The sequence below is a fragment of the Ursus arctos genome, unplaced genomic scaffold, assembly GCF_023065955.2.
Source record: "Ursus arctos isolate Adak ecotype North America unplaced genomic scaffold, UrsArc2.0 scaffold_4, whole genome shotgun sequence".
NCBI lineage: Eukaryota > Metazoa > Chordata > Mammalia > Carnivora > Ursidae > Ursus > Ursus arctos.
In genome coordinates this window covers 32910558-32929526 of record NW_026623056.1, presented here as the reverse complement: position 1 = coordinate 32929526, position 18969 = coordinate 32910558, and the positions used below count along the sequence as shown (strand labels likewise).

The 18969-nt window shown below is 35.0% G+C and overlaps 1 protein-coding gene across 5 annotated transcripts in view; it reads right to left on the bottom strand.

The window, feature by feature from the left end:
- GSK3B (glycogen synthase kinase 3 beta) overlaps positions 1–18969 on the bottom strand; it is a 201925-nt gene that overhangs the window by 138597 nt on the left and 44359 nt on the right. For all 5 annotated transcript variants that reach the window (XM_026494220.4, XM_026494227.4, XM_026494232.4 and 2 more), the window contains exon 2: positions 5512–5705. In XM_026494220.4, coding sequence (XP_026350005.1) covers positions 5512–5705 — 194 coding nt within the window. The remainder of the gene's footprint in view (positions 1–5511; positions 5706–18969) is intronic.

The window sequence follows — 18969 nt, the reverse complement described above, 5'->3', positions numbered from 1 at the left end:
TGGCATAAATAAAGATTACTATTTCTTTTCAAGTTGTTTGCCAGTTTTATCAGGAAACAGATTTTCCACAAATGACTTAAAATAGTTATATAAATATAAACAATTAGGTGCCTCAAAATAAGATTATCAAATTTAGGGACACCTGGGGGGGGCTCAGCCAGTTAAGTGTCTGACTCTTAATTTCAGCTCAGGTCATGATCTCAGGGTTGTGAGATCGAGCCCCACGTCAGGCTCTGAGCTGTGCATGAAGCCTGCTTAGGATCCTCCCTCTCCCTCTGCCACTCCCCCATCCCTCTTTAAAAAAGAAAAAAACATAAAAAAAAAAAAAAAGATTACCAAATTTAAGACTAAGTAAAACAGGTAAAAATCCAAAGTGAATAGCCATTTGCAGTAATTCAGATGCCTAAAAGCAAAACCAGAATTTAGTTACGAGGAGTTTCAAAATTCAGAAAATGTTCTCATAATACGTTGTTTCATTTGATTCACACAACATTGGAGAAAAAAAGGGAACACAATATTTATTGAGTTCTTTTCTGTGCCAAACAGTGGCTGGGGCATTGCTGTAGTAGTAGCATCCTCATTTTACAGATGCTAAAACTGAGGCTCATAAAGTTAATGAATATGCTCTAGCTTACAAAACTACTAATAGTGAACAACCAAGGTCTTCTTTCTTCTATGCTGTCTCCACAATATCCATGCAGAGAATAATAATAACCCCAAGGATCAAAACCAGGCATTCTCTCTCCTCGTTCTCGAAAATGGTATATATTAAAAGTAGGGCCCTATTCACTCTCTATTCACAATAGGTGACAGTTACACTTCACATCTCCACCCCCATATCCTAACCACAGAACAAGTGAAACCAAGCAGGAGACCTGAAACCTATGACTCAGTTCAAAAGAGAACTGAAATTAATAGTTAATGAGGCTAAGATCACTAATTAATTAAAAATGCAACTTAACCGATTTTCAGATTGGAAAAGCCAGTCTCAACAACTGTCAATAGTTTTGGGGACTAATCTGATTAATCTTCTCCCTGCTCTAACATCAAGGTCTCCTACATAAGGTACCTAGCTGGACTTTACCCCTACAAAACCACAAAAGCATTTTCTATCACAAGCACTTCCAAACCAGTCAAGTGAAGTAATTTAATTTCTGTTTAAGTAATTTGCCATGGTATGATGGCTCACAGAAGAAAAAAAAGCATTCAAATCATACGTACAACACTACTGAAATGAAGCTTATTATACCAAAAATTCCTAATAGAAAAGCTCAGTGTCTTAGATATAGTTTATGTGACTAGTATGCAAGGATAATTACTCTTGGTTTTCTTTTTGTCTCTGACCATTTTCTCTCTCATTTTTTCACCAAAACAAACTGTCTCTCATTGATATTAGCAGGTTCAGCAGGACGATTTCTTTGGGGAAGGAGAAGAACCTATTTCAACCTTTTTTGGAAATACATAATTATTTAATGTGATCCTAGGCAGCAGCTATGTAAATCACAAAAGTGAAACTACAGAATTTTAAGTTGTCATAAAAATTCCTACTATTTTATGATAATAAGAAAAATGAATTGGCCAATATATCAAATTTTATTTTTTTTTGGAAATAGTTAACATTCAGCAAGGAGAACAAAGAATACTTAAGTTTCACAAAGGAAAGTGATACAGTGGAAAGAACTGAACTTACCACTTTTTAGCATGTAGAAGAAAAAAAATAAAAACAAAAACAAAACCATACAATCACAACAAAAGCAATAAATATTTAGGAATAAACTTAACTAGAAATGTCAAAAGCCTATATAATAATACTTCTGAAAGACACAAAAGTAAACTTGAACAAACAGAAAGATATCTCTTATTCCTGGATAATTCAACATCACAAATAGTTCTCCCTAAATTAATTTATAAATTAATGATATTTCAATTAAAAATATCAAAAAGCTATTTTATGGAATTAGTGAAAGTGATGCCAAAGTTCATATGGAAAAACAAACATTCAAGAATAGCTAGAAAACACAAAAAAGGAAGGCTACAAGGGTACACTAGCTCTAAGAGACATTAAAACATACGATAAAGCTCTATAATTAAAACAGGGTGGTATAATGACATAGGAATATGCAAATGACCTAGTGGAACAGAAAGTCCAGAAATAGACCAAGTACATGTGGAAATTTAGCATATAATAACAATACCACCACAAGTCACTGGAGCAAAGACAGACCTTTTAATAACTATAATGAGCAACTAACTGGTTAATGAGTTAGGATAAAATTAGATCAAAAACTCATACCATACATAAGAATAAACTCCATGAACAGGAATAAACTTTAAATGGATCAGGGAGTTTAAATGTAAAAAGTGAAATCTTGTAACTACCAGAAAAAAATGTGGATGAATTTCTCTTTAACCTGGGGAAAAGGCTTTCCATAAGGAAACACTTTCTACTTATAACTTAAAATCCAGATATGATAAAAGAAAAGAACAATAAATATGACTGCATGGGGTAGTGGGAAACTTTCATATAGTAGAAAAATAGAATACATGAAGTAAAAATACTACATATATCACAGATAAAGGCTAAATCCAAAATAAAAAACTGTTCAGAGTTGAGAGGAAAAGGCCAAAAGCCCATTTAAAAAATGGGCAAAAAGAGAAAAAAGAAAAAAAGGACAATTCACAAACACTCACAAAAACAAACAAAATGGACCCTGAACAGGTGAAAAGATGTTAAACTACATTCATAATAATAAGATTATAAATTAAAACTACAATGAGCTACCACTTCTCACCTATCAGATTGACAAAAATTGAAAAAGTTAGGCAATGCATGTTGTCCACACTGGGGGGCAATAGACACTCATATTACTGAAGAGAATGATGATTGGATCAACCCTTATATAGGGGAATTTAGCAATATCAAACAAAGCTATGTAAGTGTTTATGTTTTGACTCAGCAGTCTACTTCTCTTAATTTACCCTGAAGACACACATCTAATTAAAAATATATATATGAAAAGGTTTTTCATAGCAGCCCTCTTACAGATTACAAAATATTGAAAAGAAATTAAATATCCATACATTGAAGAACGGTTGAATGAACTCTGAAATACTATGCAGCTGGATGAGAAAAATCTCTGAACTGATATGTAATGATTTCTAAGAATCATAGTTAAGAGAAAAGACAAAGTACAAAAGAGTATCCCTAATATATTACTTTTTACACTAAAAAGACAAGAAAATTATACTTAATTACTCATTTGTGCAAAAGAAACTCAGAAAAAAATGAAGCAAATCATAAAGAGATTGGCTATCTAGAGGGAGTGAATGGAAACAAGACGGAACAGAGAGGAAACGACATTTGTATATTTGTGATGTTTGGAACCATGTTAGTGTGTTTCACAGACTGAAAATATAAATAATTTTTTTTTAATTAAGTCAAGAACAAGGGTAACATTCTAAGAAGGGATACACACAGAAACAAATGAACCAAACTGCATTTCAAAGGAATAACCTAATCACACCAAAGGAAAAAATTTTAATTAAAAAGAGCAAGAAAAAGAAGAACTAACCAAATACCTTCTAAACAAAATCCACTGTTCTGATGCAGTGATGATAAAATGTTTAGTAAAGTGCTCTGGAGTCAGAATGCCTGGATTCAAATACTAGCCCAATTTTCCACTTGCTAACTGTGTGACCCTGGGCAAGTTAATTTATAATCTCTGTGCGTAGGTTTTCTTATCCAAATAATAACAGTACCAGTCTCACAGAACTAATGATAAGGTGCAAATAAAACTACTTATGTAAAAATCTTAGTAAATCCCTGAACATATAACAAAAATTTGCTAAGCATTTGCTATCATCAACTACTAATTCAAAAAAAACACTCAATGTGTAGGCACCTGGGATACACATAATAAAAATGGAGTCCTTGTCATGAAAAAAAATTTGGAATTTCCTAGTTTATGGACAATAAGTGTTCAAGGAATTTAGAACAAGATCCTACAGGCTGGCTGAAATCATGTGAAAAATTTTATAAAGGAGCAATCTGACAAGGGTCTTTACTTGTGCACAAGATTTAGATTAGCAAGAGAATGGGAGTGATAAAGGAAGCTAAATAAAAGCAAAGAGGCCATAAAAACCAATATATTTCACTAAAGACCGTTTGGAAAGCTGAGTATCTGGAGTTAAGGCAAGACTGTGGAAGTTCCTGAACGCACTACTAAATTGAGCAGGCTTTATTTTCTAGACTATGAGGAACCACAGAAGAATTGTGTGTAGGGGAAACAATATGACCAAACTGCACTGTGGGGTTATTCTAGTGCTGATATGCAGAAGATAAGCAGAGTCTTACTAGTGGGTAAGCCAAATGATGGCAAGGGACTAACTAGAATAGTAGTGATAAAAAAGGGAAAGAAGTCACAGATCATCAAGGCAGTGAGGGGAAAAAAAATCAATGAAGTATGGGAACAACTAGATATGAGGTATGAGAGAATAGAAAAGCCTAAATGACAAGGTGAATGACAAAATTGTTAGAAGGAAAAAGCAAAAAGGAATGGGAACCAAAAGGAAAGGATTTCCATTGGATCTTAAGTCAGGTCAGATTTAGATAAGAAGCCTTGCCAATCTGAAACAACAAATCAAGATCCAATGGGCATTTGGCAACAGGGTACTAGTACTTAGGGGAGAGAGTGAGAACTGAAGACAAAAGGCGTAAGAATATTTTTTCTAAAACAAAAACAAACAAACAAAAAAACCTCTTTAGAATGTTTGAGACATTCTAGAGAACACAGCTAGTAGACTGTGTGCTGTTTCAGAGGAGTGATCATTTCATTTATGTTTATAGCCCTTCAAGTTTGGCATAGTTGCTAGCACAGGGGAGACTCTCAGTAAAATGTTGCACAGGTGGGAGAAGTAGAAAACGGAACAGAGCTGTTTGGCTTGTTAATGGCAAAGCCTACATTAGAGCCCAGGTGTCCTGACTCTCTGAACATTCATGCATAGGATCCCGTAAAGAGCTAGTATAAAAAGTGAAAATAAACGAAAACTGTGGGGATGGCTGGTTTCTTGGGGTAGACGTATGGAAGACATAAGAAAATAGCAAAGAAAAGTCAGAGTTATTTGCGAAAAAATAAATGATGGTGTTGCATCACAGATTCAAAGGAAATTTTAAGATAAGGAAGTATAGTCAATTGTTCAAACGATCAAACACCACAGGTAGTGTTTCTCTGGTCTCCTATACCAATGAGATCAGGTGACTTTTTAAAAGTATAAATTAAGAAATTTTAATCTACTTTCATAACATTTAAAAATCATATATCACTCAGCAGTGGTTCAAAACTATTACAATCTTTAGTAAACGTTATCTCTACAAAATACAAAACAGAAAATAAAGTCTCTATAATAAATTTGCACAGTAAATGAAATCTGAAGCAAAGAGAAATGCATGAAAAAAATACTCATTTACATCTATTGATAGAAACAAAATACATGAAATACCAAAGGTCTTACCTTAAATCTCTTGTCCTGTAATACTTTCTTGATGGCAACCAGTTCTCCTGAATCACAAAGTTTGGCTTGATATACCACACCAAATGACCCATTTCCAATCACTTTAGTGTCTGTATAGCTGACTTCTTGTGGCCTATCTGGACCCTGCCCAGGAGTTGCCACCACTGTGGTCACCTTGCTGCCATCCTTGTCTCCTAAAAGAAAGATGAAATACAAAAATGAGAACTGTAAAGAATTAAACAGAGAAAATTGCCGAAGTATACACAAAGTAAACTACATTCTTAACTACAAATTATTTTTAAATGTTCATCTTAGTTTATCATATAAAATTACTTCAACTATTTGTTTCAATTATAATTAATTTTTTTAACCACCATTTATTCGGTCATTGTGTAAACCAGGCATCATGCTTAGTTTATCTATATGACTTCACTTAATGAAAACAACAACCCCATGAGGTATATAGTATTGTTCCCATACAAAATTAATGGAAAGAATGTTAAATTTGCTCAAAGTCAAAAGTTGAACGATGGACCCACCAGGGTTTGAATCCTTATCCGTTCAACTCTAAAGGCCCTAGGTGTCCTTATTTTACTTGAAAATACAGTATGTGCAACTGAAAATATCTAAATATGTTGACTCTATTCAGACCACTCGGCCTTTAGGAAGCGAAGGCTTTGAGTTTTTGCTTCTCTGCCATATTATTTCTTTTTAAGAAAACAGAATACCTCTCAGAGAAAGGTCAGACGGGGAAAAGGAATATGGAGTGTGAACTGGGGGTAAGAGTTGTAAAACACAAAAGAAAAACCAAATCCATTCTGAATTGAACCTCATTCATAAGTAGCTCACTGACATTCTCTGGTCTCTGTCCACTCAATGGCTCTTGCCTTACCTTCTGTACCTTCCCTCCCCTCCCAGTAACAATCCAAAGACTCCTCAATTCAAGCTCAAGAACCTACTTGACTAGGCAGGGTTCACAGTCACCTTGTTCTCCAAATTCTTAAACTATTCTAAACCATACTACGCTACCTAGAACCTGACTCTAAAGAACTTTAAATTGTTCTTTCAGTGATTTCAGAATACATACAGGTTCTAGTGAGTACAATCATTGTGCAGTAGCAATGATGATTTGTGCTTCTCTCTTCCCTGAGAAATCTAAAACCAATTTTCAGTATAAGTCCTTAGGCTCACTGACTAAACTGCATTTTTCCCTTTTTTTCCCTCTTGACTCTTCAATTTTATCATTTTTATGATGCTAACTGAATTCATACTAACCTAATATAAGAAAAAATAATGTAGTTTTTAGCTCTAGATACCAAGCCTAGATTATGAAGTATTCATTTGTAACTCACATATAAAAGAATGAAAAATATAATAATCTCATTTTCCAATGGTTTGAGTTTTTCCCCAATATAAAATTACCAGATAAATGAATGTCCAAATGTTACTGACATATTTACCCAATGTGTATAGCTATTTTCGTTCACAGAGGTACTAATATAGACAAAAACCAATAAGCAATACCTGTGACTGATTAATTCTACTGCTTATAAGGCAGACTTCATGACAGACACAAAAGCAATGAAGGATTCCTACTTAAGAGCTAGGTGAATTACCAGCAGTCTATATTATATATTATAGCATGGTTAACTACCTTAAATATGTATGTTTTTGGTTCCAAGGTATAACACCCAACAGGTATGACAGCACAAATCCAACACCACTTGTAGAAAGATAATTCTAATCTTATCAACACCATTTTTTTCATAACACTATTATATGTACTTGAAATGCATGCAAATCCCAGCAGAAGCCCACACATATATAGCAGTTCTCGATGTTTTCAAATGATCCCTTCACATTTCACTTCCTAGCAAGATAAATCTCAAATATATTTGCAAAACCTAGTTTAATCGAATCTCAGTTCTAAATCATCATGCTCAACTCCCCAAATATTCCATATTACTTTCATTTCTGAACATGTTAATGTTAACTACAACCTTTCAGGTTGACTATAAACCTTACTATAAGTTATTTTCTTCTTCATTTATAAAATAAACCTATCTCTACTTGTATTGTAACATTCCTCTAAAGACAGAATCAGTTTTCTGAACTAAAACTCTAAATGAAGAGATCTAGGAAGGTTGGATTCAGAAAGAATAAAATCCAAGGTATTGAATACATTTTCTTATCATCCAAGTGCCCAAAGAAAATAAAAAACAGAATTGATTTCAACAGTCTGACTCTTCCCTAGATCATCCAAGTCAAAACCATATCACCAAAAAGTACATATTTCAAGAATTATTAATAATTCCCCTGGACAAGTTGCTTATAAAATCTCATCGGTCTAATTCACAAAACAGAGCATCATTATTTTTTAATTAAAATAAATAAACAGATTTTAAGAATGGCTGTTGTATTCCACAATTTTAATAGAAACAAAAGCTGAGGTATAAACAAAAATTATGCTTTTCTACTGTATAACCATATTTCAACAAAGAAAACAGTAGCCACAGCTTTGTACTTGACTCTATAAGAGAACTTTAAACAACATAAGCATGTGTAATGACTTTCCCCCACTTGTCTTCTCAGGTTGCATTTCTAAAGAAACCATAGCATTTCAGAAACAGGACTTCAAGAACCAGCTATGAAAGGTATCCATCAGAAAAAACCCTGAGACTTAAAATCTCTTCAACCTCAACTACTAAGCCCAGGCAACATCTAACATCTAATTATGCTTTTTCTCACACATAAATTATAATGCATAAATGAAAAAATTCTGCAAAAATATTAAAGCGGGGTAATAAGATAAACAGATTCTACAGATGCTATCACTAGAAGACACTCTTAAGGCCTCTTAATTTTAAATTGCGAATGGATGTGGACAAGGACCAATCCTTTCACCCTCATGTACATTTAGTAAAAAAAGTATACTTACCGACTTAGCAGAAATTAAAGATTTATTCCATTCTCTTTTGAGCAGTTCAGAAACTGCTAAGAACTCTTACAGGCTATATTCCCTACTAATATGAAATCCCTAAGTATACTAAGAACAATGGTTCTCAGGCTTTCTACCTCAAGCATTCTGGAATTTTTATTCAGAAATTATCAAGCTCTTCAGACTGCTTCATCACAGATCTGAAATAGCAGAGCTGTAAAGAATGGCAAGATAACACTGGGGATGACTTGGCATGAATATTAGCACATGGGATAGTTAGCAGCTAGTGTGCCAAGGAAAAGCATGTCACCAATTGGCATTGTAATTTGCCGATTTAGCAATAAAACAGCTGTATAAAATTTCGCTGTATAAAGAACCATCCAATTCACTGTTTCATCTACTCTCATAATAAATGCAGAAGACATTATTACATTACTACGCAAATACAGAAATTAAAACTAAGAGTTTAACTTACTCACTATCATAGTTTTAAGTAGCAAGAACTCGTTTGCCTCATACTGCCTCTGCTATATTTTACAATATTCCTAATACAGCTGAAACACTTCACATACTATTGCCCCCCCCAAGAAGCATATGTTTCTGAAAATATAATGTAAAAAAATCAGCCCCAAAGCAGTAAGAAATAAGAGAATAAATGATAATCTGTTATAGTTTTCAGGCCTCAATCATTCACTTATTAATAACTAAAGAGCTATTTCCAAAAATACTTTGGTAACCTTAGATTTTGAAACTTATCCCAAAGCAAAAGCATAGGGAAAACAAAAATGTAAAATAATCGATTCTGTGATGTTCAAACAATTTAACATCTGCTACTAGAAACTGTAATTTTGGATCTTAGCAAGAGAGCATTATAAGCACTGCTCCCAACAGGCCAAAATCCTCATGAAAAGCTGGAAATAACAAATCTGCCTCATTAAAAAAAAAAAAATTACCACTCTGCCCAATACTAAATTTCCCAGAACACATGATATAGTGAGTCTTATACCAATTACAACAAAACTGTCTCCTAAAAAACGCCACTGTCTTGCAGGTACAACAGAACAGTGGAAACAGCTCAGCTCCAGGAGGCCCTGCCTCCTACCGGAGGACTCCTGGGATCCTCCATTACAATTAAAATTCACTCAGGGAATATAAATTTCCTATTATAATTAGAAAATAGAATTAAATCTTAAATATATAAACAATAGACTCCTTATAAAGCAATAGAAAGATGATATGCAACAGAATAACCATTTTCTATTGAAGGTGCTAAATACAGAATATAATTTTTTAAAAGCCTTAGGCATATCCTAAAATAGTATGTGTGAGCTAGTACCCAATCTCTCAAACACAGGTTTGTACCTTGTAAGCAACACCTTGTGGTTACATCTTTTAAGTCTTCTGAAGTCACTCCTCAAACCAATTCACCTTGAGAGGAACAAATGTTACACTAAGCAACAACTACAACACTTTTTAACTCTGAGGCTCGTAGAGTTGTTAATAAGCCAGACTACTGACACAAACTGAACAAAGTCAATAATGACTGTCTAAAAATCCTCCTTTAACTCAAGAATAACCACTCCATTTAGAAATAACAGAAAGTAAAAAGTTTGCAACAAAAGCACAGAGAAACTAGCACACCACTGTGACTGTAAGGAAGATACGAAATATTGCTAAGAAGTTTTTTGTTGCTGTTTTTTATCTAAACAACAGCATTAGTAGGGTAAACGCACTGCCTATTGTTTCTCTATCTTAAAGAGCTAATTTAACTTATATTTAACAACACCACGGCAAATACTCTATTAAGAAATATATAAATTACTCAAAAGAATCAAAAAGAACCTCATTTTGAAGCATGATTAAGACTGTCTGAAGGGGAAACACTGACTACTGTCAAATTTTCTTTTGATATCAAAGTTCAAATACTCTAAAGTAACTGGCTAAGGAACATCTAGTAAGGCAAGATGTTCTCCCCAAAATAAACAAGACAGTTTAAAAACATGAAAACAACATAAAAATAAGCAAAATCATAACATATAAAAAGGAACTGAGGTCCACAGAATGAGAGTTGGACAAATTAAAAAAAAACAATAGGGACTCTACTCTATGACCCGGAAGTTCTACCCAGAGTGCATCTGCTCACAACCATGGAGCAAGACTTGGATGAAAGAAAGGAATGCCAATCAAGCAGCTCAATCAGCCAAATCAACCCCAATGATCAACAGCAGGATAAATAGTTTAAGGCAATTTCTATGAAACCTTGATATGATAAAAATCTTTCCGGCAGAGACTTTCCCCTTAGACACCATTCATCTCTACATGATTCTATGTAAAGGACTGGGAAAAATAAAACAAAGAATTAATAAATTTCCTTTGGGGGTGGAAGAGTAAACAAAAGGAGAGGCAGGGAAAAGTCAAGTTTTTGTGCTAGAGGCATAATGATATCATATGGGCTCTGAAGTCTTATCAAAGTTTGAATCACATATTCTACTACTTAATATCTATAAAATGGAGATAGCTGCTACTTCATAGGGCATGTTGTAATGATTAAATAACAAAAGTTGAGCATTTTTTTAAGTGCGTGTCCCACAGAGAAGCTCAATAAATTATAGTTTCTCTGAACTTTGATTATTGGCCACGGAAATAGGAAAAAAAAAACATTCTTTTGCCCTGTTATGCTCTTTCAACACTTGGCACATGCCCTACTACAGTGCTTATCACAACGTTCTATAATTATTAAGAGTCTGAGCCCCTCACTTGACTAAGGAGCTCTTAGGAAAGCCAAACATTATCTGAATCATTTACATTTCCCTAGTGCTTATTAGCACAGGGTTCAGCACAATGCAGGTGCTCGGCAATAGTTTACTGTTGAATTTATGTAGAATTACTCAAGCACAATTGTTAGGATTTGGGAACTATTTCATGCTAAACATTAAGCAGTGTGTTTACTTTTTCTTATGCTTGCCATTGATCAGTTACAAATCCCCAGGGATAAGGTATATAGAATGGCTTTACCAGTAGTAAAATAGAATGGAGTGCTTACTGGAAATATAGTGACAACATGCAGCCAAAACAAATGACCTAATTTGCCACACTTAAAGGTAGGAGAATTAGTATGTTTCATAACAATTTTCCAAATAATTTTGGTTTCTTTGAAGCATCAATATGCAGCAATGGATAAGAACTCTGAGATCTGAAGTTCACCTTCAGGGATAGGGAACACCTCTGAGGTCTGAAGTTCAATGTACATCAATTTATAAGTAAGAACATATTTTTTTTAAGATTTATTTATTTATTTGGGAGGGTGGGCGCACATGTGTGAGTAGGGGGAGGGGCAGAGGGGGAAGGAGAGAGAGAATCTCAGGCAGACTCCCGACTCGGCACGGAGCCCAACCCTGGGCTTGATACCACCACCCTGAGATCATGACCCAAGCCAAAATCAAGAGTCAGATGCTCAACTGACTGAACCACCCGGACACCCCTACATGTAAGTACATTCTCTGAGTACTGTTTTACAGTTTGTAAGAACCACACACAGCAGACAAGAATCACCTGGGAAAGTTTACTGAAAATGAAGAATTTCACTGCCAGAGAGACTCACCAGGTGTGCAGTGGCGCTCAGAAAACTGCATTTTTAATAACCATCCCCAGTAATTCTTTCTTTTAAAATAGTTATTTATTTGCAAGAGAAAGACAGAGAGAGAGAGCACAAGCAGGAGGAGCAGGGAGAGGGAGAGAGAATTTCAAGCATACTCCACATTGAGTGCAGAGATGGACAGGGACAGATCTCACGAACTGGAGATCATGACCTGAGCTGAACCAAGAGTCAGAGGCATAAGTGACTGTGCCATTCAGGCACCCCATCTACCCCCCTAATTCTTAATGCAGTTTCAACCACCATAATACCATTTAATCCCTACAATAACCTTGTGACATACTCATGATGATCATTTAACAAATGGAAGAAACTAAGGTGTCCAAAAAGTTTTGATAATTTACCCAAGGTAACTCCCTTCAACAAGCTGCACCCACAGGATTCAGAACTGTTTAAAACCTATACCCTACTACATTACTTTGCTTTGAGACCATGCCATAAAAACAATACACAGGAGCTGGGGTCCTAAAATCAACTTTTCTATTTTCAGCAAAACTGAAAATTTCAAATACTTCACAGAAGGTTCTGACACAAGTATCTATGAGATAGTTAAAAGTTCTAATTCAAAATATACATATTCCTTTTGAACTAATTTTAATTGACTCAATTTTTTATAGTCTCTTAAAAAACAAGTTTTACCTTAAACCAAACCAAAACCAGAATGAACCCTGCTAATTTTCAACAGCCTGAACTTAAATATTATTTTACTTATGAGCCATGAAATAGAATCAAGTATATTTTTCCTTTTTTCTAACTCTAGTGAATTGGAATAAAATCAAACCAAACCCAAAATGAATAAATACTTCACTTGGTCTTAAGCCCTCACTTGAAATAATATCAAGATGCATTTTAGAAACAGGTTTATTTGCCATGAAAGTCTAAAAGGCTTTTGCAGCATGTATGTAAAGAGCTGAGCTTCAGCTTTTAGGATTTACATTAGAATCTTTAGGTTTTGGGGCACCTGGGTGGCTTAGTAGGTTAAGCGTCTGCCTTCGGCTCAGGTCTTAATCCCCCGGGACCTAGGGTTGAACCTGGTTGTCCGCGTAGAGCTCCCTGCTCAGGGGAGTCTGCTTCTTCCTCTCCTCCTCCCTGCCTCCCCAAGGTGCTCTAGCATGCCCACACCCACTCCCTCTCTCTTAAATAAAATCTTTTTAAAAAAGAGAATCTTTAAGTTTGAAACATATTTACCTGTTTGATTTCAAACTGCCCAGTTTGGAGGTGGAGGGAGTAGGCAGAATATTTAAAGTTTTCTTAATGAGGAAGTTTACCATATTACCAAAAATAATAGTATACTATAGATGGATGCAAAGAGTAAATAGCAAATGCTTAGACAAAAGAAACAAGTAATTACTTTAAAAAACACAATGACTCACTGATCCAGTGGTCACACTTCTATCCACTTCAGTCTTAAGCAGTGACAAATCCAGAAGAAAGCCAGAAAACAAGCTCTAACAGAGCTGATATATTTTATTCTAGTCTTTGAGTGTAATATTAAAATCATCACTCAACAACTTTTCTAATGAATTAGGTCTGTTTTCAGCCTACCACACACACCTCCTTCATCCTCAATATTGCCTTCCAACAACCCAAATCTGTGCAATGCAACAGCTCGCTCAGTCTTGCTTTCCTCTGAACCTATGCACCAAAGTTATCCCCACCCCCAAATCCAAATTGCTTTTCCTATAGCACAACATACAAATTTATATACATTTTATATGCATTTTAAAGTGGAGGTTATTAATCTAAAATTTTCTGTTAAATTTCAAACAGTGGTAGGGAGGAAGAAGGCAGGATGGGATTTATTTTCTCTCCCTGAAGACTTGCTTATTCTAGGTAGGTCCTACATGCTTTACCAATTACAATTTAACAATATTCAATCTATCAGGGCAACAATCATGTTTATCTCATGTTTGTTGCTTGTAGCCCCTTTTTATGCCTTATGCACACAGGCTGTAAAATATTTGTTCATTTATAAGTGAACAAATTCCTACAGGATTCCACTATACTTTGGAAACTGCTAAAGGTCTGAAAGTCACTAAAGTAAGTACCTCTAACTCCTCCTCTAAGATGACACAGGAGGACTCTGTAGTCACCTCTCAAAAGGGTTGGGTCGTTCAACAGACTGAGAAGCAAATGTAAAAACAAATTCACATATCTGACAATTTTCCCTGGGACCAACCTTGATCACCGTACACCATCACCGTCCATCATCATCACAAATAATATATTTGTGAATCACTTTACAGTTTATTACCTCCCTTTATCCAAGCAATAGTCTTCTGAGGGAGGGAGAACCAATACTAAATGGAGAAGAGAGAACTGAAGCTCAAAAAATAAGTAAAATTGCTCTAGGTTATACAATGATATTGAAAACTACAACCCAGTTCAACCAGTTCCCAAGTTTAGTACACTTTGCAATACCTATAAAAATGGAAGCAAACCAAGCCATTTATTTCTATTTCAAAATAAATTCACAAAAATAAGTCCAATATAACCACACATTTTAAGTAAATGTCCTCACACCTTTTAATATGTACTGCAAAAATATCTTATACTATAAAACTGCCTCATTTTGCCTGAGATATAAGGCTCCATGAGACAAATAATTTAAAATGAGTAAAAGAAGAGCTGGAATTCTGAGGAAAATCAAATCAATGAACTGACAGCATACATTTAACTAAGTACCTGAACAGATGTATCAGAATACAAAGTAATAATCCACTGGTTACCAACAGCTTCTACTTTTGCAGGAATACAAGGAATGTTCCCTGCTTTTATTTATTTATCTGGCCTGGTTTACTCTAAATAGGAAATATTGGGAACTGAAAAAGCAGGGAAGCAGGATTTTTCTAATCAATAAACAAAAAAGGAATATGAAGACTAAATCTCTCTACATCACACAGTTTTAGGAATCTCCTGTTGATCTGGCTAACCTACATTATTTTACTTCTCAAAAGTTTAAAGATAATAGAGCATATTTGTTGAAGGAGGAGGAGGAGGAAAGGGGGAGTAGGGAGGAAAAGAGGAGGAGGAGGAAGATGAGGAGGAGGAAGAACTGGATTTACTTTTTTTAAAAATACTCCAAATGGGGCGCCTGGGTGGTTCAGTCAGTTAATACTCTGCCTTCGGCTTAGGTCATGATCTTGAGGTCCTGGGATAGAGCCCTGCATCAGGCTCCCTGCTCAGCGGGGAGTTTGCTTCTCCCTCTCCCTCTGCTTCCCCACTCCTGCTTGCATGCTCTCTATCTCAAATAAATTAAAAATCTTTTAAAAAATAAATAATAAAATAATTTTAAAATAAAAATAAATAAAAATACTCCAATGTATATAATATTTGGGTGGTGGTTGCTGTCCCACATCACAAAAAACTAACTCTGAAATATATGCCTATATAAACACCAAAGTAGCGCACTGTTCCTCACACCCAGTTCTAAACAGCTTCCAAAGATAACCAGGACCAGCAATTGACCAATACAAGGATGTCTAACCCACCACCCTTTCTTATTATCTTCTCTCCCCAGTCTTCAAATTGTTATGTTCTCTCCTCCCTTAAACTTGCATTATTCTTCTGCCAGTTAAATCCACCTCAGGCAACATCCTAGGTTACTCCACCTTTTTTTTCCCTCAAATCTTAGAGGAAACTTTTTTTTTTTTTCCTCTTCCCTACTCTCTTCATTCCACTCAAGAGCTAAAATAATCCAATAATCATAATAACCTTAAATACAGCTGGTAAGCAAAAGGGTAGCACTTCTGCTCTATACCAGTTAAGAGAAAAGCCATGAGTTGAAAAGCCAATGCCATCAACCTATAAAGCTCCTGAAAATAACCAGAAAGATCTGTCAGCCTCATGTAAGTCTCTATCTATTCCTTATTTCCTTCAAATTAAATCTCTTTATCGATCAAGTACCAACACTTAGGATAATTTTTTCAAAGCTAATTTGGGGGGGGGTAGTTTTTTTTATTACTATAATATGCAATATTTTTTTTTCACTTTAAATATGTAGATATCTGAGCTAAGTTATAAGTTATGACTCAGGCTTTTGTAGGACAGCCTACCTGGGAACCTCATTTTTATTCTGCATACTTAACAAAACTTTCAAAGGAAAAATATGTTCTTATTTCCAAAACAACTGATGAACTTTTAGAAGACAATCTGTTTACAGGCTGAGATTTTTCTGTATAATCTGGGGGGGAAATACACCTAAAATATTACATTTTAACTTATTTAACTGTTAAAGTGGAAATGAGGTAGGTTGGCTCCTAAGAGCTTTATAAGAATCTTATTAACAATGAAAAATAAAATAGCCAGGTATGAATTCAGTCATTAATTCCATTTCTGCAAGAGGCAACACACATTTTCAAATAGTGATTAACTAATTTTTCAGCTTCCAGTTACAACTATATGAGTAATGATGCTACGTTTATAGTTAATTAGGAATATGCTTATGACAAAAACATATTAAATAACATCATCCCCACTGATTCTAATCAGTTGGAATCAAATCCATATTGGTTTTTGTATTTGCCCCCTCTTCCTCCCTCTAAAAACTAGCTTAACATCCCCTAATACTCTCCCTGTAAAGATGGACTTTAGAGAACCTAGCAGTACCGCTCAAATAGGGCAAACGACATGCCATAGGCCCATCTCTCCACGGAAGAGTACTGACAGATCAACTGGGTAAATTCACAAAGCAGAGTCCGCTTAGCATTTCTTCCTACAAAGCTCTGCTAGAAGAGATGCTAACTGGGCTCTGTTAAAGGCCACTGGAATGACATAGTTCTACACTCACAGTGGGACTATATTAAGTCTTGGTTCCTGTTGTCACTGCCTAGGAAGTATGGCCAATCCTCTTGCCAGTGGATCATAGAAGAGTATGCTGGGTACACCCCATGCCAGGGCAGAGTACTTCCCACACTGCTGACTCATTACTTCAAGTGACAGAAGTAGAGAGGACTTAAAGGTAGGAGACACTTTCTCTGAACAAAGAACTTTCATCCTTGGAAAATGACTACATTCCTAACCTTGCCTTTTCAGATGGTCTTTATCACCTCCTACTATTACCTACTTGACCCAATGATAAACCAGGACAGGACCAGCATGAGTCAGCTAACACTGACTGCTGGCTAAATTCCTTTTTTTAACTATACCTCCAACAATGCTTCTGCTATGTTAAAAGAAAATCAGTGGAAAAGTGAGTTCCATTTAAAATGAAAGCAAGAGAGAGAAAGAGATGCAATCCTATACTTCCAGTACTTGTACTTTCATAAATCACTCCTCTGTGGCTTTGTAAATTATTGATTCTGGCATATATGTTTATACCATGCATAATCTTTCTATTTTTTAAGTATTCTCTCATGTTAATGGTGAATATTAGGATGATAAAAAAGTTTCAAAAATCCTGAGAAAGGAAAGGAAAGAAGATACGATAGAATTTTTTGTTCAAATACATTGTCATTATTGATTAATTCATCACATGCTTAATAAGCGCTATCTGTGTACCAGACTGTGCAAGGAATTAGGGTCACAAAAAATGGGTAAGACAAATAAGGCCCCTTCGTTTATGGGAGATTTCTGTTCAAAGAGAATTTATTTATTAATAAAATCCAGATTCAGTATTTATTCAAAATCTGGGTTCAGTATCTCTTATAACATTATAGAGCTGGGTACCTTACCAATTATTTTCACTAAAACCTCACTTAATCTTAACAATCCTGTGAAGTGCATGAAATTACCTTCATCTCACAGATGAGGAAACTAAGGCTCCAAGAAGTTAAGAGATTTATTAGAGATCACAAATAAGAAAGGCCACATTAAAACAGCTGTTCTAATTCCAAGGGTCGACTCTACCACTATAATGTATCAACCTGCTTCTAAGAAAAAGCCAAACAGGAAAAAATACTAGTGGATGCCCAGATTACTAAATGAACTTGAACTCCTGTGTAGAAATAAAAATATAAAAATCTTTAAAAATATTCTGATGTAAACATAGGCAAATAACAGGACCAACAATTCACTGAAAACTTTTCCAAGTTGAGCTCCTCCAAGACTCCATCCAATATAGCCCTCCATTCTGTACAACATTCGTGCTTCACAGATAAAATATATTTTAATGAAAGTTAGTTACAAACTAAATAAAGTTAGCTGTAGAGCCATCCTATTTTCTAACCAATTGCCATTATAAAAACTGAAACTACATACCCACTGAAGAGTTCTATAGTAGATACAGTTTAAGGCTTCAGGGATTTGATATAGTAAATAGTTCTACAGATCAACAAGGTCAATAGAAAGCCATCTAATCCATTACTCTTAAAGTGCCACTTTGAATTCCATCAAGAAGAAAAATATTATTTACCCTAAATTGAGACCCCATACACATAACCCATAGTTGTGCTCCTCTGTCCAAGTACCCACATTACCTAAAAAGGAACAAAGTAAACATTAAGGGAGAAGAGAACAAATGTACCTAACAATCCAAGCACCATGACAGATATAAGAAAAATGGTGAAGCTCGGAAGTCCATAACAGCAGCTGAACTTCACCAATTTCATTAATATATCCATCAAAGCAAGTGAAGCAACACGCTCCTGAAACTAACTGTGTTCCAAGAAGAGAGTAGGATCTGATAACTTACAAACGCCCTTGGAAAACTGAACCAAATAAAAAAGAGATATTTTAGTTCTGTTATTCGACTTCTTGGGTAGAGCAAATATTCCAGATAACCTGAACAACAACATAAGTAGACTCCAGAAATTAACCTGGAACTGAGAGTCTTAAGTTTTCCTATAATAAGAAATTGCCCAGATTCATATTTCTGGGAGAGTATAATAGACAATTCTTAATGTATCTGTCCAAAACACATACACAA